The 22,914-nt window shown below is 41.3% G+C and overlaps 1 protein-coding gene across 4 annotated transcripts in view; it reads left to right on the top strand.

The window, feature by feature from the left end:
• sorcs2 (sortilin-related VPS10 domain containing receptor 2) overlaps positions 1 to 22,914 on the top strand; it is a 443,700-nt gene that overhangs the window by 116,451 nt on the left and 304,335 nt on the right. For all 4 annotated transcript variants that reach the window (XM_078936689.1, XM_078936690.1, XM_078936692.1 and 1 more), the window contains exon 2: positions 16,406 to 16,473. In XM_078936689.1, coding sequence (XP_078792815.1) covers positions 16,406 to 16,473 — 68 coding nt within the window. The remainder of the gene's footprint in view (positions 1 to 16,405; positions 16,474 to 22,914) is intronic.

The raw sequence follows: 22,914 nt of genomic DNA on the forward strand, positions 1-22,914 counted from the left end.
TCACTTGTTTGATAAGACAACTCACCTGTTTAGCTGATCTGACTCCAATTACCTTTATTTTTTTAACCAGCCCCAAGCAGGAAGTCAAGTGGTTCCCATTGATTGCCTCTACTATTGGATCAGCTATTGCTGTTTTAGTGCACTGACAATAAGTGTGGAGTGCAAAGGAGAGCAAAGGTTTAATTGGAATCAATTCTGGTTAGGTGCTCGTTATCAAGAAGCAATATTGATCAGGTCTTGAATGTGTTATCTAAGAGTAGCTTCTTGCTTTTGATCTGCGTAAATGCAGAGCGCTGCCTGACAGACGCCACCACAATGATCAGGAATTATAATGCATTGGATTTTATTTGACTGCAAACTTTTTTTTCTTCAATTTTTCTGCAGTTTCTGGATGAGTAAACGTAGCTCTATGAAGGGTCTATGACCACTGAGAGTGAGGAAATACGTTTGACTTCTGCTCAATATACACATGAGGGAAATAAACCACACCCCTGTGTGGCAAGAAAAATAATCTGTAATGGCCTAATTTGCAAAGATAAATAATGCATGTTTATCATAGAATGGCGCTTTTGGAATTCGTTTACTCATCATTGGACCCTGAAGGTTTTCCTACGGTGTCTAATGTTGCATTTGAATCTGGCTGAGCTCGGCAGAACTTGCTTTGTTTTTGTCTAACCCCCATTTGCTAAACAGTCTCAGGCATGCAAAATATATCATATATATTGAGAAATATATTTCAATAAATCAGCAACTTACTCGTTGTTGCTCACCGTTGGGCACATCCCTTCAGCTTCCACCGATTCCCACCGGTGGCTTGGCAGAGAGTTTTATGCCAAATGCCCTTTCTGACATAACCCTTGGGACTGTCACAGGGAGACCTTAGATAGGCAGTAGTGTGGAAGGTCTTGCCCAAACTGGATGAAGCTGATTCCGCCCCCTGGGACTCATATTTTAAATATATTGCAATATATGGATGAACAACCTATTTCTGTTTCTTGATTAATATATATTTAACATCCACTGCTGTGCAAACAAACTATATTTCTTGAATGCTTGTATCTTTGGGCTTTTTTGTTTGTTTGTTTGTTAGAACTCCAATCAGATTTTACAACCTACATTTATTACTATAAAGACATGGATGGCTTTGTAACAGTTTATATAACTTAACTGTAATACTAGATAATTATTTATATCACCAAAAAAGGGAAAAAAATTCCTCTTTCAGTATATGACTTATGTTATATGAAATTGTGGGATACAAAATATTACATGTATGTTTGTCAAATTTCAGTATAAATCACAATATGTTGCACAGTTTATTACCTTAATACAACAGTAATTGCACTACAATATATTAAAAAGTATACTGCTTCCATATATGGAATATATTATCAATACACTGTTGCTCAATATATTAACAACTACCGTATTTTCCGGACTATAAGTCGCACCGGAGTATAAGTCGCACCAGCCCAAAAATGCATTATAAAGTAGAAAAAAACACAGATAAGTCGCACTGGACTATAAGTCGCATTTTAACTTTCACAACCTTATATGACACAATCATAGCAGACTGTTTATCTAATAATTTCACAGTAATTTTTTCTCAAACTTATTTATTTATTCTTTTCATGAAGCATCATTGGCCAACTAATACTCTGTTTTCATCCTGTATTTGTAGAAACAGTTTTCACTTTTATTGCATTTCTGAATCTATGAAATCATTGGAAAATAGAATATTATGTTGTTAGCCTTCAAGATCTTACTGTAAAAAAAAGGTTTGCTGATTCTCTGAGTCACTTAACATACTCTTAACACTTAACATACCTCATACATCAAATTGACCCAGGAACATCATCTCTGTTCCTCACAAATGAACAAAACAGGAGGGTTAACAATGTATTTATTTCAATTTATTTCTAATATAAGTCGCTGCAGAGTATAAGTCGCACCCCTTGCCAAACTATGAAAAAAAGGGCGACATATAGTCCGGAAAATACGGTATATTATTGTCTTTTAAGGTTTGGTGAGCTGCTGCTACATTCTTTCATGTTTGAGGTTTGTTGTTGGATTCTGGTTTTTGTTGGATTCAGATCAGGTTATGTGCCGGAATCGCTCAGGATTATAAACGAGGGGAGGGACAAAAAGGATTTCATGGAACATATGGAAAAGAATCAGGAATGAGCAGGAATAGAAGACAAGAGGGAGAGGAACTGGGTCAAGGATTATGACAATACCACAACAGCTGTTTAAGTGCGATGAGCAGCTGCGTCCAGACAGACAAAATGATGTTTGCAATATTGTCAAACAGAATGGAGAGCAGTGTGGAGTATAGGAAACTCTGGAGAGGTGTGGGTGACTAGCTCAGTAGATGCTCAGTGGATGCCTAGATGACTGTGACACCCACAGTTCCCCAACTCTTTCAACTCTTTCCAAAAATGTTTTATATCATTTCCATTATTCCATTTAAAGGAATAAACCTTCATAGAATATAGATCCAGGGCCCACTGTTTAATTGGTTTCAAGTATTTTTTAACATAAATTGGGGTACCAATTTGGTGTGAGCCTGGACCAATGGAGGAAACGTCTCAACCGGGCCAAGGAGAAGAAGAACTGTTGGCCAGCCCTCCAGGTCCAACAGTTTGGAGGAACAGAACCCAAGCTGGAGGTCCAAAGTTAAATCTCCACAGTCAGTCAGGGTTTGGGCTCAAATGTCCAGCGCTGGTGTTGGTAAACTCTGCTTTCTTCAATCCAAAATCACTGCAACGGTCTAGCAGAATGTTCTAGAGGACTTCAGGATTCCTCCTGCTGAGGATCTGCATGAAGATGCATTTTTTTTATCTTCCAGCAGGACCTGGATCCTACCCAGACTATTGAAGGATTGAAGATGGACAGCTCATTTTGAAAAGACTTTATTCTGATTGATTTGATGTGATCATAAGCTCTATTGTGTTTGCAAAAGTAAAGTAAAGTAAATAGTATTTTCATTTTCCAAAATCCTGTTTTTATGGGTTTTATGAGCTGGAACCCCAATTTATGTAAATGTAATCAAATACTTGAAATCAATTTAACAGTAGTCCCTGAATCTATATTTTATGACATTTTTAATTTGTGGAATGGAAGAACAGAATTGGACTCACTTTCCCATGATGATAACTGATCAAAATAGAAAAGGGTCTGTAGTCATCAAGCCTCTTTATACAACAGCTTCTCAGACCTGCTGCATTTAAAACAACTTAGCAACGTCTCAGCAGATCAGCTGAGCTGCCATGAGGAACGACCAGCTTGGTTTATGGCTCTGCTTTAAGAGGCAGATGTGACCTTGGGTTAGTTTTTGTGTGTTTTTGGGTTCAATCTTGGCCATCTATGGCACAGTATAAAATGCCTGTGATTTTAGCCTGACCGTGGTCTCTTGCTGCTTTTGTGTGTGCTTGTTGTGATTTCAAAAGATCCGTCCTTGAACACTTCACAGAAGTGAAGTCTTGTTTTGAGATCCAACTAACCAATCACTGTGTTTCCTCACAAAATGAGATTATGAACTCCTTTGTTCATTTCTAGCTAACAGTTGGGAATCTTTTATAACTCTTTACTTCTTGACAAATATATCATCCATACAAAAGAGGATACATTACTTATAGATGTATAGAAATCTCTTAACAATTGTTTATGGTAGGATTTCCACATGATACAATCACATCTGCTACATGAGAACTTTTAGCAGATGTTCTGATGAAGATTGTGTTTATAAAATGTTCTTTTGGCGATTTTCTGAGGACATATATGAAAGAAAACTAAGCTTCAAATTACATTTCTAAGCAATTCTTTATTCAAATTATTGTGAGTCAGGAGCAGAGGAAAAAATGCTGCTAGAAAAACCTTGTAGTTGCGGTGTAGAAGCTACAACCGGAGGGTCAAAAGCTCACGTCTCTGCTCTATTCTGATGCATCCACTGTCAGACAAACAGATCCATGATCGTCTTTGTTTTCATCATCTGAGCTGAAATCTGGATCTAAACTGTCTGGATGGATAGTGCCGTTATTGCTCGCCAATTTTGTTGCACCGTTGATATTAGGTTAGGGGTGTGAGGGGCTGTAAGCCAGAGGGGAGAGCATGCAAATAGAGAGATGATGGGAAATGAGGCCAGGCTTACTCAACAGTTCCGACTGCAACTTAGAGGTGAATTTCTGATGAACTGCTGCTGCTCTGTAGAAACTAAGTCATAGAAAACAACAGATTTTTTTTTCTTTTGGCTAAAAACGACATAAACATAATTAAAAGCCCTCTGGGAACACTTTGAAAATAGCTCAAAAGATGATTGGAGTGGGACTGTTTAGTGGTAAATGCAGCTGGACAAGTGGGGCAGTGGACACAATTGTCTTGGAGAATTGCAGTACTCATAAGGTCAAGTACCCCATCAGGCTCTCCCTCAGAAGATCGGTGCCTATTACTCAAGGCTTGGGGGTTAAGTTGGGTTCTTGGTCTCAGCGGCCCCTCTCAGCTCCATCTTCTTTTCCCCAATAAGCCGCGCAAATGAATGGACAGATTTAAGGGTCCTAAGGCTCGCCTCTTTCCTTAAGCTTTATCGATTACTGTTCCCATTGCTGCCTCCACACTCCCAGTGATTGACCTTTTTTATTCCCAAGGCTTTACTGTCTTGCCCCCCTCAGTCCATCAGAAATCCTTTTTTTTTGTCCCGTGTTTTCTTCCCGCAGAGCTCTTCTTTGTCTTTTCTAATGTCTTGCTCTGTCTCCGGTATTTACGTCCTCAGCCCTTTTCTCCCTCCAGCTCGTCTTTTGTCTCCCCGTCTCAGCACTTTCTTTATCTCCATGTCTCCCACTACTGTATCTGTCTTTGTCTCCCTCCCCCACTGCTTTCATTCTCAGTCCCAAAGGCCCCGGGCTCTTAGCACTGGATTATCACATATCTAAGCAACTCACTTCACTCAGACGGATTGGTCCAATTATCAGTCAATAAAATGAATCCTGAAATCCCTCGCTTTAGTGCATAGAAGTTTACATGATTGTTTTCTGAATGCCAGTTTAAATTTGGGTTTTGCGGTGATGCATTTAGTAAAGACAACTCGCTGTGGTTGATTCATTTAAAACAACTCGAAGCAAGCCGAGTCTATTTGTGTGCTCTGCCTGCCCTAAATGTTCCAGGCTCCTCCTTCAGAAAAGCCGTTCGCCAGTTTGATCACGGCCCAATTATTGCAATCGCTCAGATATTTGAGGGAGAACAGAGGAACCTCGAACGGAAGAAGAAAACCACAGAGACTAGGCGAGGAGTAGCATGCAAATCAAACAGAGAGGATGGCAGCAACACAACCATGTTTGAAGGAAAAAAGGAGGAGATAATGAGTAGGTGGAGAGAAAGCTGTGAATGGGCTGATGCTGTAAGGCATCTTTTTAATCATTGCAAGTGAGTACAAAGCACTTCACGATTGATCCTGTCACACACAGACCCCAACAGTCCCATTCAGGAAATCAATGGGGAGCCTTGACCTAAGAGGGTCTTCTTCAAACCAGAGGAGCGGTGGTTCGATCTCCGGCTCTGCCACGTGTCAAAACGGCCCTGAGGATACCAAACCAGGCTTTCGTCTTGTCTGTGTGGATCTGAGTTTGACTGTAGAGACAAAGCTCTGCGCACTCACAGTCTATTCAGACAGTAACCCTTGTTGGATGAGTGGCTAAAAAACATCGTTTGGCACTTTTGAAAGGAGAGTTGGGACAAAAGCAAAGCATTTTACAGCAACAATCCGAGGGTTTGCATGAATGTGTCTCGTCTCATATTAGTTCTTTTAGAGGCACTAACATTTTTCATCAACTACACACATTTGTGGTTAAAAGCATCATTTAAACATAATCCTACTTTAAAAATCTGTTTTACGGAAGCAAATGCACCTTAACCAGAAGGGATTGTTGTTGTATTTTATATATATATATATATTGACTATATTGACTTTTATTTCAAATTATGTTACAGAATCGCTTCCATACTCCTCCTCATCTAATGCACTTATATGTTTAATGGTCCAGTCAAAGCAGCTCTGATGAAAACCTGAAGCTCTTTCGGAGCTGAACCGCACTCCCTGGTTCTGGACATATTCATATAAACCCAAACAAAGAATGTATCTTGAAGTCGTCACTCACATTTGGATGTGGAAAAGGACACTGAGTAATAGATGACAGGCCTTATGCCAGTGTGAGGTGGAGCTGAACTACCCTCTAAAGAAGGCTGACATTAGCTCACAAGCCGTGGAAGATTATGAATCAGAAAGTGACCAAAGCTGAAACGGCTTAACTGCCATCAAAGTCTGGTTCGAACATCTGGAAACCTAGCCTGAGATAGCTTAACATCTGTTTGTTAACCTTTTGGTGATCTTTATTGGAATTTGCTGTAAAATGCTGACACATTTTCACACAATCAGAGTTTTCTTTGCATTAATCCACGACTTCAATCTCTTTCACACTTTAAACTCCTAAATCATCCCGGTGTGAAACTGTTGCGCTGCCTCTGGAGATGGTTGATTGTACTTTAAGTTTTGTTCACTTTTGTGATTTTTAAAATATGAAACTCTCGTTCTAATTTAACAAGAACAGAGAATCTCCAAACTTTTGAAGGATTAAGCACATTTTCAGAGAAGATCATTTCAAGAGTCATGGACACGGTAGATTATTTATTTACATTTTAGTATTTGCCCCTAAAACATATAGTGTAAGATTTTTTTTTTCATTTTAAAATCGTTTTATCAATTTTTTAGTCTCTAATCAGCAAAATTTGTTTATTTTTGACCAAACTGTCGATAGGGACACGAGGGAGGAAAAGGTATTTGCCAACTTTAAGGCCATGTCACACACCCACTACATATGAACATTATGAATGAATGAAAGTTGGTCACACGCGAATCTACGTGGAAAACGTGACAAAAGTTGTGTTTTTTTTACGTGAAATTTTCACAGATGTATCACGACTGAACCACATTAAAACCACGCAAAGAACACGTAAATCAACATAGAACATGAACCATGCGTGATTATTGCTGTGTTTATATGCAATCCATTAGTGATTCTTGCGTCAATTACGTAAATTGAGCGTGATATGTGTGGCTTATATGTATTATAAAAGTTATACATTGGTGATACATTAGGTGTAAAAAACCCATCAGCTCATGAACTCTCCACTGGTGAACTAGACCTGTGGAATTGCTTCAGTTTAGTGAACTGTTTTCCACTGAAGCTCTTTGGATCACCAGAACCTGGATGACTTTTTGGTCTGTAGACAGACACATTCATGGCCTGCAGTGTCTCACTTTCCATTTGAAATTTGGACTGAAAACCTGTTTTTGTTAAAAGGACTACCAAACATGACATCTTGTCCCAGAGCCTTTCACCTGGCAGCCAGATGTCACTGAGGTGGTTCAGGGCTAGTTTTGTGTGAACAGAGCAGAACGGCGGCAGAAGCAGGAGTCTGTGTAACTGGAGTCCCCTCCTTCCTGCGGTGCCAGTTTAATGAATGGCAGTGATAAAAGTGTAACGAGGGAAAGGGACTTACCGTCTTCAGATGCTAAAGGTCCAGCGTCGACCAGATGTGGCCTTTCAGTCCTGATCACTGGCAGGCCCTGAATGTGGCAAATGCGGCTTCTGGATTGAATTCCAGACACAAACTCTGTGCTATAGATTTTTATGGATGTATCTGCAGTCTTTTCAGTGCTGGAACAAAGTCCACAGATTTCATGGATTTGAGTTCCTTTTTGTGTTGCAGGCCGTGACAAATGTTTAGGCGTGCACTTTTGGTCTGGAAGGTTGGGGTGTTCCACTGTTTATTTTTTTTCCAAAAAATGAAAGAATTTCCTCTTCATGCCCTTTGGCTTCAACCCCTTCTTCTACTGGAGCTGCTGTCCCATCATTGAGCTGCATTGACAGTTGATGGGAATGTGTCAGGAACAATCACGGCTTCTCAAGCCGGAGTTCATAGTCAACTCAGTCGTGAGGTTGCCTTTCAAAGGAGCTCTTGTAGATCTTGTTATGGGTCATCCAGAGGTCTTGACCAGGAATTGACTTCCCCTAATAAATCCCACTGGACTCCTCGTCCGGGAGATTACAAACAAGAAAACCACAGTGATTCACAATGTGGTTTTTGTAAAGGATCAGGATTAAGCAATACTTCCTTCATGAAACGGTCACATTTTACTGGAGACTTCCTTGAATACTCAACGACCTTTTCACTTGGAAACATTGAGTTCTAAGACTCAATACTGTTCTGTAATGTGGAGCTTAATCATCTCACTTCCACATGTATTCCATTTGACCAGGGGTCTGCAACCCGAGGCTCCGGAGGCTCTGGTCATAAAAGAAGTTTTCCAAAGTAAAGTATGTGATGCATGTTCGAGAACACGCTAAAGAGGCATTCCTGAACGCAAGTGTAGCCTATGGTGCTCACACTGCACGAGCAGGGAGGGGCTTCTTCTTCTGCTTTTTCTACTGTTTGCAAGCGCATGTCCGCCACCTGGAAGAGGCTTGGTGCGAAACGTCAAAGCGGTCCAAATTTTGTAAATCTTGCTCCAAGCTTTTTCTGTCACAGCTATATTCCGATAAGTGAAAGACTTTGTATCATACAATTCAATGACCTAAAATATAATGAGAGAAAATCTCATGTTTGGCACAGGAAGTCTTTTATTTTGAAAGGAAGTCATACAAGCTTCTGTAAAAAGTAAAAAAAAAAATCTAATTTTGGAAAAATACTATTTATTTTTACATTTCTGCTTTTATTCATGCCAAAAATAGAAATATAGTCTGCTACAAAGGTTTGGACACACCTTCTCCTTCAAATGAATGGGAACTTTTGGTATATATACTATATATATATATATATAGTTTTAACACAACGCTGTTTTCAGAGAGAACACAAAAAAATGTGCAGCTCTTTTTTTGCAGCTCTAATAAGTTGTCTCTCTGCTTCCTTCCAGTGGTGATTTATGGATCAATGCACTCTTGAAAAAATGATTTTTCAACTGGAAGGAATTTTGGGTGTTCAGGAATGACTCAACATGTGGGCAGACGGGCTGGCGTCTCTATTGGCTATTGGATGGATAAAGCCTCCCGAAGTCTGACAGGGAGGATGTTCAGTTGGAACTCCTTCATCTAGATCCTTTTCAAGGTCTACACAAAAATGTGAAATGCCAAAACAATTCATCTTTGAATTGTGTGTTTCAAGAGATACATTTGTTGTTTGTTTCCGTATTTTCACGACCATAGGGCGCACTGGATTAAAGGGAGCAGTTTCAGTTATGGGTGCTTTTTCTGTATTTAACATACAAAAGGCGCACCGGGTAAAGGCGCGGGCACGTTAAAACACACCGGTGAAACATGCATGCTAGAGGGTTTTTGAAAAGGCAGCGGGGGCAAAACTGAATTGGTTGTGGTTAATTTTTATACTTTTTCAGTCATCAATCAGCATCCAAAAGTCCTCATCTTCTGCATCTGAAATGAACAGCTGGGCTAAATTTCTGTCAAACACACTACATTCACTTTCGTCGTTGTCAGAGTCCGTCTCGACGCCGCGCGACTCCTCATGAATGATGCCGGCTTTTTCATTTCCTCTGAAAGCTTTACTTCCTTCAGTCCAACGGTGACTGACGCTTCTCCCAGCTGTTCTCTCATCGTTCATCCATCGCTCCAGTCGGTCTTCCAACTCGGGCCACCTCGCCTTGTTTTTATGCGGACACTCAGCTTCTTGACTTGTCGGAGTTCGTTTTCATTCATCTTGAATTCTCTGGCAGCTGCTCGATTCCCATGTTCCTCCGCGTAGCTGATAGCTGGCAGTTTAAACTGTGCTTCATAAGCGTGTCACTTTGCATTTTCAGGGTCGCCAAGACGATGTGTTTCTGCATAATGCACGACCTGAACTTATGTACTATTCCGGGGTGTTGTCTTTCATGTCCACACTTTCCTCCTTGCCGTTCTCATGCTGTCCTCTCCTACGTCCTCATTCCCAAAGTCAGGCAACAACACATTAGGTGCACCGCACAATTGGGCGCACTGTACATTTTGGAGAAAATGTACGACTTTTGGTCGTGACAATATTTTAATTGGCCAGGAGTCTGCTGAAAAAATCTGGTGAACTACAAAATTGTTTGTTTCAAGAGAAAGACGTTTGAATGGACTTGTTCTTTATAAAATCACTAAGTCATTATAGGATAAAAATGAAACAATTTCAACTGTTGGATGAAACCAGATGAAGAAAAAGAACGCGTTTCCTCAGAGGATCTGCTGTTAATGGTGTTGCACAGAAGATGTAATCCTCGTGTGGAGGGACTTTCTTTCTGTGCGGTAAGTGTCAAGCTTTGCACCAGTGTCTCATTAGCAGACGGACAGCTGTGCAGAGGCGGACAGCCAGTTTCCAGAGACACCAGTTATGTCACAGAGGGCCAGCGACCAATCAGGAAACACTTCCTACATGACTCAGAGAGCTTTACTGTCCTTCATCACAAATTCACATAAGTCCTACCTGAATCCTCATTTGGGAGGAAATTTAAATTTAGCGGACTGATCAAAAGAGGAGGAAAAATACCATTCGGACTGTTGGGACTCATTACTTTGACTCTCAGATAGAGATTTTCGTCACTGTAGTTGTGATCCTGATCTGCCAAAACCTCTGTTTGTATCTCCCTAAGTCTTTATTCTGTGCAACGTTCATTGTAAAGTGAAGTCTATTGAAATTGGCAAAAAGTTTAATGCAGATAATCTGTCAGAGAAGAAATCCTGTGGAAATCTTTGAATCTGAGGGGCCATCAGCTAGACACAGCACTGCTTTAACCCAATCCAGTGCTGGACCCAGCTTTCTTCTTAACTGTGAAAAGTTCCTGTTCTGTGGAAATTTAAAGAAATAATAAATCCAAAATGCTACAGTATGTACCGGGTCTGAAAAAAAGGCCAATCTGTTAAACTTTTAACTTCTTAATGCATCAGAGAGTTTATCCCCCCCTCATGGGGGCAGAGACCATTACCGTTTGCTGCTGTTGACATCTGGTTCTGGCCAATCCACCCACCTGCTGCCCAGAGGCGGCCGCCAGAAAGCCCTCTGGACCCTCCCCGACTGACCGACTGGCAGTTTTGCTCTCAGATACGAACACTCATCTGATCTGTGCCTCAGACTGACATGTAAAAATGAAGCAAATTATCTTCAGAAAGCATAAAAAATTTGTAATCAAAATATTTTACCCTTTTCATTAGTTATTTTTCTCCTTTTTATAGAATTACATAAAGAATTCTGAAATAAAATGAACTCCAGCAGTTTCCCACCTTATGCTCAATGCGTGTAAATAAATAAAATTGTTATTTTAGACATGTTTCCACATTTTACACATTTATGGCTTATCAAAACTTACTTAAGCCATTAGAATCCCATCCCACTTTTGCCTAAAATGAAAATCATTCCCTCCCACCCCGCCGGTGACCGCTTCTGAGGATAGGGGCCTTGGAACCGCTCGGCAGTGACATGCCTTTTTCTGGGCACTGGCGTATGTCTCTCTGCCCCCTTTGCCCCTCGGCCGGGGGACTGTAGGGGCGTGACATCCCACTCTGTTCCCATGGTGGGGGTCTAGTACGCTTGTGGGTGATGGCTCCCGGGCATCTGTCTGCTGTGGTTCTGGGGGGGTTGGTGGGCTACCTGCCTTCACTGAAGCACTCAATGGGATATAGTACATATCTGGAAACACAGTAATTCAATGTACAAGCTCATTCCTCCTGGTTAAAGATGGGCATGGTGGATGTTTTATTTCTTGGACGCATAATCCCATGTGTTAAAGTCTGTGTGCACGAGGATGGTCGGAGTGATACGTGGCAGGAAGTCTTCTAAAGATACTGTGAATTTGTGTAGATATGCTTAAGACATATAAATAGTTGTATGAGCATCAATGCATGTAAAGGCTGATACGTATTAGCCTCCTCCCATGACCTTGCATGTATCATCCCCCCTCCCCCCTCGTCCTGTCTGAGTGGCTAAAACTCAATAAAGTTCACGTCTGTTACAAAAGGGGTTTATATGAACGCACTTGAAGAGTAAGAAACTACCCCGATTGTGAAAACAAAAACGTCCATCACAAGAGGAACTCAGCTGCCATCTGTGCTCATCTGCTGGACACGCAGGACAAAAAAAAAATGAAGATCATGGGGGATATACCGCAGACCAAGTAGACCACAAAAAACATTTCTGATATTTTTCTTTTACACTGATTCACCAACAGTTCTTATGGGTTAAATGAGTTTCTGTTTATGTGTCAAAAATTATGAAATGATGATTGGTTTCTTTAAAAATTGTGGGTATCTCTGCATTCCTATATTTACCAGTTACACACAAAAAAAGTAGTGTTAGTTTAGATACACTAATGTTGAATGACAGAATATAGTTCAACCTAGAACGTTGTTGAATGTTTGAGCTGATCTCCTGCTGAGTTACTGCAGTCATGCTGCTGTGTGTTACTATAAAGGAAGTTCGCCAAATGTTCTGAGCGGCTGAAGCGTTTCATAGAATTACATTTTACTTTCGGCAAAACAGGTCCAGACGAGATGCGTATCAGGATTAAAAAAGTAAATATTAATACAATGTTGTTGTCTATTTTATATGTAAATGATCTACAACCTCTGTGTGGCAGGACTGTTAAATGCAGCACGTGCTTCACTATCGAGTATCTCTATTTCGGGGTTAAACCCACTGAGTCTACACACTATTAGACTATGAAAATTGTTTAAAAAAAGAACTGTAATTGAGAGGACATAAGACTGAGAAATATCTTTTCATAGGAGTTTACTGCATGTTGTACAGAAAGTGACACATAATACATTTAAAGGGCCTATATCATGCTAAATCAGTTTTTTTAGCTTTTAAGTGTATTATAATCTTAATTTCTAGCAAAAAACACCCCCAAAGTGGTATTTTGTTTGATCATTCCTCTAAAACCCTGCTCTCTGAGCAACAGCCCCTCCCGATCCACGAGAACGAGTGGGTCCTCACATGGTGATGTCACAAAGTGAGGACCTGACCCTTCCAGTCTGCACTGCCAGCACCGCCCCCAGGTTAACACACACCCATACACACTTTCTCCATGAAGCTAGCGGTGACCGTCAAAAATGCTTTCTTTTTCTATGCACAGTATGTACATCGATCGTTGAAAAAGTTTGGATGTCGTTTGTTTTCGTGGGCGAAATGCAGACACGCAGCAGAGACCGGTTCTTGGTTGACTTCATGAAATGGGCGGTACGCACACGGAGTGAAAGGCGGGGCCTCAGAGATCGAGTCGTCTAACCTACAGTTAAGAAAAGGAACTGTGAAAATAACTAATATTTCATTAAAAAGTCATTCTTTAGTGTGCCAAAGGTAATATATTATCACATATATGGATATAGTTTCCTCTGAAAGGCTTAAGAATAGCATGACACAGGCCTTTTCAATTAGTACATTGTCTTGTGGAGGGCCGGTCTCCTGCTAGTTTTCCAGAAGTCCTGCTTTATCTGCTGCTGATTACCTTGATCAGGTGTGTTTAGCCAATAAGGAGGTTCAATGGTAGGTTGGTTGGAAAACATGTTGGACACCGGCCCGATCATTGTGTCCTTGGGCAAGACACTTCACCCTCCATGCCTCCAGTGTGGCTCCACTGGTGTGCAAATGCGTATGGATGGTCAGAGGGGCCGTAGACGCGAACTGGCAGCCACGCCTCTACCATCACCAAGTATGAATGAGAAGTGAATGAATAATGGACACATTATAAGTGCTTTGAGCATCTGGAAAAGGGCAGATAAATCCAATCTTTTATTATTTTATTTTTATACCAGCTCACTCTTGATTGAGCAGCATATTAACTGTGATACATTCCCCAAGAGACGCAGGTTCGTCCAACATTAAATTTGATGAGTGGGACAAAGATCAATACTGAAGCAGGTCCTGTTTTTTGTTGTGTTTTTGTTTATCGTCTCCTGTTCAGAGTGAAAGAACAGTCTGCTCACATTCACACTGCTGCTCGTTTCTGCCTAAGGCTGAGAGCAACAGCAGACACCGAACAGCTCCAGGGGGGCTCTGGGCTCAACAGCACCACAGCGGGGTTAATGAGGACACAACAAACACTTTTGGGCATCTGTCCTTACTCTGATGTTATCTGGATGGTTCAGGGATCCAGACTTGAACCAGCAACCTTCAGCTCAAGTCCAAATCAATATTGGCCCACCACTGTTTCATTCTGTCCTATTCATGAAAGTTCAAGCCACAGCCCCAATCATTTTAGGGGTAATGTTGAAGTCTCTTTTCAGCTGCATCTGTGTTTCCTCATGCACTGTAAAAGAAAGTTTGAAGATATTTCCTTTCCATTTTGTTGAGTTGTGACAGTTGTTTTTTTTCCACAAAACCTCAGTTTTAAGCTTTCTGTTGACGTCCTGTCTGCATGCACTGACAGGGGGTGATAAAGACAACACAAGTTGATTTTTTGGCATGAGATCACGCAGAATGGGAATGAACGCTAGGGTTCTGCAAAGACTTTCACGGTTTACAGAATGGATGTCGAGTTCATCTTAACCCTTGTGCTATCTTAGATGACCCCACCCTTACATTGACATGTTCTCCCTACCATGGCAAAGGTGGATAAAGGTGGAAAGATTTCATGTAATCCATGGACACCAGTGAGGTTCACAAATCATTAAAGAAAAAAGGTTCAGCGCACTGTCTAGTGGGTCTAGATGACCCAACTGTCAGTGCCTAGGATAGCACAAGGGTTAACAGTGTTGTTTCTTTTACCTCTTCTTCCGCATCAATCCGTTTTTCACTAGGTGACTCGGTTATTCCTCTTTGAATGTCCTAAATAATCTACGGCTGGTTCTGATTTTTATTAGCACAGTCCACAAATCTAAATCAGGGTCAGGCAGGGGTCAATAATGAGCATGGGAGCATCAGAGAAGAGACGGGGGTAATCAGGGTCCAGGTGAAATTTGGGGCCGGCTGCAGACAAAAACAGGCGCAGGAAATCAGAAGATCAGGTCTGGATATAACACTCTATAATGCACGCAGAGTGGCACAAACAATACTTTGCACTGAGTGAGCCTCAGTACAGTGCTTAACTGTACTGTGATTGTATTAGTGAAAGACAGTCAGGTATGCTGCATTTAGAAACTGCACGCCGGGGCTGCTGGGAGATATGGTGTGTCTGGAACTCTGGAAACAGCTCCTGCCAGTGACCAGAGGGACAGACAGAGCTCAGACTCCTGACAACTATATTGGCAAATTAACATTTTGCACATATTCACACTGTTTTTAATGTCATCAACCTCTTTTTGGGGGCATTGAAGACTAGTTTTAATGTCCTGTACCTCCTTGGTTATTGTATCAAGTCTTGTCATGAATGTCTTCATAATTATATTTTACGAAACTTAGGAACTGTTCTTGCTGCTGCTGCAATAGTGATGTAAACATCGTCTTTTGTTGTTGTAGCAGCTCATTTATCTGTTCCAGTGTTACAAAGTCATCCTTAGATTCCAATTTCTTTGGTGGTATCTTGTCAAACTTTGGATTTGTCTAATATAGTTTGTAAATCCTGAATCTCTGTCCACCTATAAATCCTGGAGTAAATGTCAATCTGTGGAACCTCTCCCGTGTTCAGTTAGGCATCTGACTCTGGCATTTCCATAACACGTTTGCGCAAAATAATGAAAGTCTAGAAATGTGGAAAAAACACAATTTTGCAGTTGTACTGTTTCCATTAAATCATGATTCTGCGCATAAACAAAAACCAACTCCTGCGACAAGTCACTCAGAAAAATGGTGACATACTTTGATTGACAGCCGATACATTCACATTTTTGCCACGACAGCAGCGCTCATCTTCTTCTTTCAAAGGAGACGTCGTCCTTTTCTTCCGGCCGCAGAACGGCGAGCTCCTCAACGTGGGAGGGGCTACGGATTAAGCCATTGTGGTAAATGGCGGTTGGTGATTTCACAGAGGAGCTGTGGATCCTTCAATTCCACGTGACACGCTCAACCTCTGATGAGCTGTGGGACGCTGTTGGACCTCTGATGGCGCCGGCTGTGCAGCACCCAAGGCCGCCAGTTCCTATCAAGAAGCACATCGTCATTCGGTCGTTGGTCACATGACTCATTTAATTTAAAAAAGTGTTTCTATTGCAGTTTTGCAAAATATGTCAATTTTGACGCACCTCAAAAACCACCAAGAGCAAATCATTTTTTTGGATACACCATGTGACCTTTTAGGAGATGAATGTGTGACGCAATTCAGTCAAATTTGTCAACTTTTTGTGCTTGAGCTTTTTAACCTTTTTAAAAAAAAAAAAAAAAATCTACATTCATATCTGCACTTATTCACAAATCTCTTTTGATATTAAATAACCCGTGACATGTTTTCTTTCAGGTCATCTTGATCCTGACCAAATACTACCACGCCGATTCCACAAAGGTGCTGGAGAGCTCGCTGTGGAGGTAGGACAAACCTTGGATGTCTTTATGTCACGCCTGGCCGCGGGCTCGTGCTGGTTTTTTATTCCACAGCGACCAGCTTCCATTCAACAGCGCAAGTCCCATTTACAGAACCTCCGAGCTGCGACTTTTGAGTTGTGCAGGGATGAAACAGAGCTCCAAGCCAGACAAAACATCAGCAGGCAGCTCACAGTGAACGGAAAGAAGCGCTGCGAGGCTTGAGCGGGCATCTGTTAAAGCAGATACTGTATCAGCATGGCACAGGGCAGCACGGCAGGCTCTCGCCAATATGGGGAGGGGTCAAGTCTGACTGGCAGAGCTTCCTGTATTTAGCAGAGCTGATGCTCGCCAACAAGCGTCCAATTTCTTCTGCGGCAGATTAAACCTTTCATCCGACTTTACCACCCAACAGTGATGCTTCGTTTATGGTCCTGCATTCTCAGTGGTTTAACCTTTATTCTGTATCCAAACATGTCCGGTTGATATCTTGTTTGTTTGGAGTCTGACCTTACAAAAATGGCAAAAAGGAAATCTAATTTGATTCGCATTTCCAGTAGTCATAGAAAGTGGTTAAAATTTGCAAACCAGAAAAGCGTTTGCAGGGAGCAAAACATGTCTGTTGGTGGTTCTTAATTCACACCGTTCAGCTGGCTGAGGACTCCATGACTTCAAAGCATCCTCCTCTCATTAACTCTGACTACAAGTCTCCCTGGAGGACAGACATGAATTATGTACATATTTTTCCCCCTTTGCCGTTGATGTTTTAATTGTTGCAGTCTATGAATAATGCTGCGGATTGAAAGCCGGACTGTCCGCTGAAGAGTGCGGATGCAGGGTGGAACAAGAGAAGCTGGCCAGCTGCCCAACGGCAACACAAAGAACCCACCGTGAAATTAGCATGTTTTCAGGGAGACTCGCACTTTCTTCACGTTCCTGAATGTTTGAGACATTTCTGTTTTTGCGGCTGACAGTTTGACCTTCTGAGTGGACGGCCACTTTTAGCCTTTACGCTGTAAATTCCCTCTAGTTCTTGATCAAACTGAGATGGTAGAAGGTGAAATGGGTTTGGCATTTTTCTCCATACGGTTGAGATGTGAGGAATCTGCACTTCAAAGAGGAACATTTTCGGAGCAGCTGAAGGGCTGAGCTAAACAGAGACTGCAGCAGGAAAATGCATGCGCACACTAGAGTCAGACTCCTAATAAAGCCCCATGCACGAACGACGACTCGGAAGCTGGACAGACTCGTTTGTTTGGGCAAACTCTCGTAGGAGTTTATATTTATCCATTGTCACACAGCTGCGAGCATGTCCCCGACATGTACACCACTCTGTTTTAGCAGTTTTTATTAGAAACTAAATCATCTTCCGAGGTCCGACAGCTGGACACCAATAGGTGGTTAAAAACCATCAGAAATTAAACTGTTTTGTATCTTTAAAATTAGCTGACAAGAAGACAAAGAATATACATCAGCCAATGTAAAGCTTTATGACTTCTTTGGTTTGGTTCGTCAAGAAGTGACCATTTACAACCATTAGTTGGACTTGCTACACACATGAGTGCAGAGTTCAGTACATTATAGTCCAGTACGGATGTGATGGGATCTGTAAATGGTTCTTGGTATGATTGCCGTGTCAGTAACGCGTCTTGTTGAATCTAAATGGTCAAAAAGGCTACTTTTAAATTCACAATGTGAAGTACACCTTTCACTGTCGGTCAGTACTAGTGGAGTTTTGGTTTTATTAGTTTGTCTTAATACAAAATACACTGATGAACATTTACATCAACACTGGTTTGTGGTATGTTTCCTGTTCTTCTGCTGGAGCCAAATATATCTCTTGTTATGATCCTTATTCAGAATGTGCCGGACTCAAAACTAAATCATTTGTTAATATTCTTTCCCTGTCATATCCCTTTCGGGGTCACGGGGTTGCCACAGCCTGTCCCAGCTACCTTTGGGCAAAGGCGGAGTACACCCTACAGGTCACCAGTCTGTCAGGGCAAAAGTACATCATTGAACGTCAAATTTTAATACAAAACATTGAAATCACATGAAAGCCACTTAGACTTTGTTGCAGTGGGCTGTCTGCTGATATGATGAGGTACTGGTTTGAGAGCAGCCTCAGTCTGAGTCTGGTTGCATCATGAAGGTCTCAAGTTTGCAGGCTATGAACGTCTTAGTTTTCCTCTTCCGAGCTGGTATCTGGATTCAAACTGTACGGCTGGATAGCTTCAATACTGCTCACCATTTTTGTTGCAGCGCTAATGTTAGGTTGGGAGGGGCTGTACGCTTTGGGAAAGCTCAGAGGTGAATTCTCAATGAACTCCACAGAAACTTTATGCCCTAGAAAAGACACTGTTTTTAAATTTTGGCTAAAAACCAATGCTTTGACAATAGATCAAAAGATTATTGATTGAGACTTTAATATAAATATAGGTAATATAGAACTGTACAGAATTAAAATATCACTAAAAATGGCAAAATAATGAATACAGAACAGTCCTCCCTGGAAAAAAAGGCTTTGAACAACTCAGGTGCATTTTATTTTTGTACAGGAATATTGATAAATATGTGGCTTCACAGAAATTCTCTGCAGCTTTTGTGGTGATTTAGAGCGTGGAGTCAGCAGGCGTGCTCATGGACTTGTTTTGTGGTACATTTCCTGAACGTAGAGGTGCCAGCCTGTCAGTCGATCCCTTCATCCATAATGGAACAGTGAAGCCCCCCAGAGCCATGGCTACCAGCCCCCCTCGCCTCTTCAAAAGAAGCGTGAAGAAGGCATGAATTATAAATCGTCCCCCCACTCTCACACCCTGATTATGAGCGTGTGGGCTTGCTGCCGGGGTAGCCTGCTCTGAAACAGGTACTTCTTGTAAAAACACCAGACTCGGGAATGTTAGAGGGAAGAATGAGACCATTGTGGGGTTTGGAGCCGCAAAAAGACCAACACCTTTCTCTGGTCTCAGCCACGATTAAAACCCTCCTATTTGCCCACATCCGATATCCAATATCTAGTTAAAGATCTGATGCAGTATTTAAATGATAATAAAATTATTAGTACACGCTATTGTACTGTGCTTAAAAAGTTTAGGGTGCTAAGATGACAACTGTAATGGTACACGAACCAAGGACCATTCGGTAAAAATATCATTCCTGCAAGTACATCTGCATTTCTAAAGCTGTTGGGAGAGGGATCCATGCTTTGTAAGCTAATGGTAGTCAGAACTGTAAGTAATCTTTCTGAGTCTTTATTATTAAAGCCCAATGTACTCTACTCAACGTAAAAAAAAGGGAAAAAAAAGGGTTTTCTTTCAAAATCGTTGTCCTTGAAAAAAACAAGAACAAGTCTGAGAGCGATTGCTGTGTTTTACTGCACAATCCTATCTTCCTTTACCCGTGTGCTATCTAGATGACCCCACCTTTACATTGACGTGTTCTCGCTACCATGACAAAGGTGGATAAAGTGGAAAGATTTCATGTAATCCATGGACACCAGTGAAGATCACAAATCATTGAAGAAAAAAGGTTCAGAGTACTGTCTAGTGGGTCTAGATGACCCAACTCCCAACGTTAAAGTGCCTAGGATAGCACAAGGGTTAACAACAATCACACTTAGTGGAAACCTTCTTGCCGTTTTTAACCCAACAAAGTAACTCTGTGTTCACATCAGAGATCAGAAACTTCTCCAGACGGACGGCAGGTGTTTTTCTGGTGATATCAGCTCACCCAGACTCTGCCAGCAAACCCTGAGCCACAGAACTAAAGCTCTTTCTAATCCAATACAACAAAAACGTTGCATTAAGCAACAAAACAAAAAAAAGAAAGTTAGTTCCCCAGAACACTTGATTAACTTGGGATTAAGATATTCTATTGGTTAACTGTTTCTACAAAAACGCCTCCAGTTCCAATTTAAAATAGGCAAATATTTAAAAATGATTAAGCTACATGGAACTTTTATGGGCTAAAAGTTAATTTTAGCACATGACTCGTTAAGGATCAGGACACAGACAGGGTAAACAAAGCAGGAGTATCAAGTGCTCAGACTTCACAGTTGCTCCATCATCTATTATTGAACAGAGCTTGAGACCCTAAGGCTCCTGTTACAAAGAAAGCATGGAGGACAGATGAAGACCTGTAGCCAGCATAGTGCTCCACAGCATCGCCTGGATGCTCTTACACCCTACAGCCCAGTGTACAGGAGACTTTTGCACCTTGTTCTTCACACTCAGTTTGGAACTGGATGGTAAAACTTTTGGTAGGATGCAAAAAGTGAGTCTCAGCTGTTGGGAAGACGTTTAACCACATGAAGTCATTTTCTGACGGAGGAAATGATTCAGACCTTAAACAGCAGGAAATCTCAGTTTTAAATCAACAAGTGACGTCCTATACACTGTTTAGACAGGGCGTTTAGTTGTTGCAAGTCAGTAAAATGAAGGTGGGTTTCTTCTCTCAGTCTGAGTCTATAGTCTAGACATGCTTCATTTAAGAGGTTTTGAGCTTCAATGTCCAGTATTTTTGTGATTTTTTAGGTCTTTAAAGTCATTCTGATCAGTTTTAAACTATTGTAAAAGTTTTCACAGTTTTTTTTTTTATTACGATTATGCCGTTTTTAGCCTAAAAAACAAAACAAACCAAAAAAACTGTTGTTTTCTAAAACATAGTTTCTGAGTTGATCAAAAAAAATTCACCTCTGAATTGTGGGCAGGACCAGTGGTGCGAGAAACCCGGCCCCCCTTCCCATCACCCATAACTGACATGTTCTCTTGTTGGCTTAAAGACTCTTTAAAACAACGTTGAACACATTGCTTCTCACATAGGTTTCCTGACACAACTCAGAGGTGAATTTTTTGATTAACTCCCATACCTTCATAGCTGACATCTCCTCAGTAACCGCCTTGCACCTTTATGCACCAAAGTATGAAGTAAGAAGTGTGGTACAGACGTTCAAAATTGGTCAGCGAAATGTAAAGTTTGAATCAGTGAACTATCCTGACAGGGATTGCAAGGGTAGGTCATCCATGAATGCCTTGCTTTGCCCCGCCGTCAAAATTCAAAGCCAATGACTGAAGAGATCTTTAGTCACATGGTTTGTTTCCAAGCTTTGGCCCGGAACTGCAGTCTGAATACAGACCAGATGCAAGGTTCAGGACTCGTTCCGGACCAAACGCAGCGGACTCCGTCCAAACCAAATGACTTTTTCAGTCTGAATACACCCCAAGTCTTTCATATATCAGAATAGAGCTGTGAAGGATAAAGCCTGGAGCAAGATTCACCAGATTTATGTATTGACAGTCCGGTGTGAACATGTTTGCTAAACTCGTGTTCAGGAACGGGCTTTTAGAGCACATTCCCTTTGTGATCGTAGCATTAGACTTTCAGAAAATTTCCTCTCTTTATTTTTACTGGTATCCATTTTCATTCCTCCATGTGCCTGTGTGTTTATCCAAACACAATGACTCTGTTTTTCGTGTTTTGTTCAATTATTATAAGGACTCTGTGACATTTATAGTCTAATCTCTGTGTTTGTGGAACATGGCTATTAACTCTTTTATATGGAAGTCATTTTTGGTCAAATATGATCCTAATTAGGTCTCATACTACAACAAAAAATACTGGTTTCCTCCTGAAACCTTTAACGCATCCTATTTGTCTTGTCTTCTCTTCTCAGTTGGTTCATTTGCACATTTTTCCGCTCTCTTGTTTTGTTTTTTTCACATCTTTTATTTTCTTCAGTCTGTACCTTTTGTTTGCTTGGATTCCTGCCCCGGAGGCTCCTCTTGTTTGTTTGATGAAGTATTCTCCTGCTGCCGTGTACCTGCTTGTCCTGTGCCCTCAATTTCACCACATTTGTTCCAAATTCTGTTGTTTTTTGCGAGCACGCAGAAACCCAGCCGAATGAATGTGGGAGGGATGAAGCCGTGGATTCTGAGCGGGAGGCAAATAAGGACTTTCCAAGGTTTCTAGAAGCTAAGCAGTAGGGGGCATCACAGCTGGGACTCGGTAATTAGTTCTCCACAAACACAGCTCTTCCTCCACTGTGCTTACATGTCAGTACAAAACACAAAGCAACATTCACCCTGCAATACCCAGAAGTGTGACTGTGACAACACAACTGACACTTTACCTCCATCATGCTGAGGACATCAATGTAGCAGACGTTCAAATATAGTATAAAACTCTAAATGAAATATCATTCTTTTGTTGTCCTCTATCACCTATTATACAGGCATTTGGGTTAATGATTTTGGTTCGGCATAAAAGACGTGGCAAGGCCCACACAGCTTTCATAACGGTCCCTCAGCTGCGACAGCTCACAACTAATTGGAGCCTCCGAATTAATGATCAAATGCAAATGTGGAGCAATTTACAGCAATCAAGCGTAATTGAAATGACATCAATGTGTGTTATAATCTCCTCATCATATTTGGGCTCCATCCTCACCTC

This window comes from Oryzias latipes, chromosome 18 (assembly GCF_053564925.1).
Source record: "Oryzias latipes strain Hd-rR chromosome 18, Olatipes_Hd-rR_3.1".
NCBI classification, from domain to species: domain Eukaryota; kingdom Metazoa; phylum Chordata; class Actinopteri; order Beloniformes; family Adrianichthyidae; genus Oryzias; species Oryzias latipes.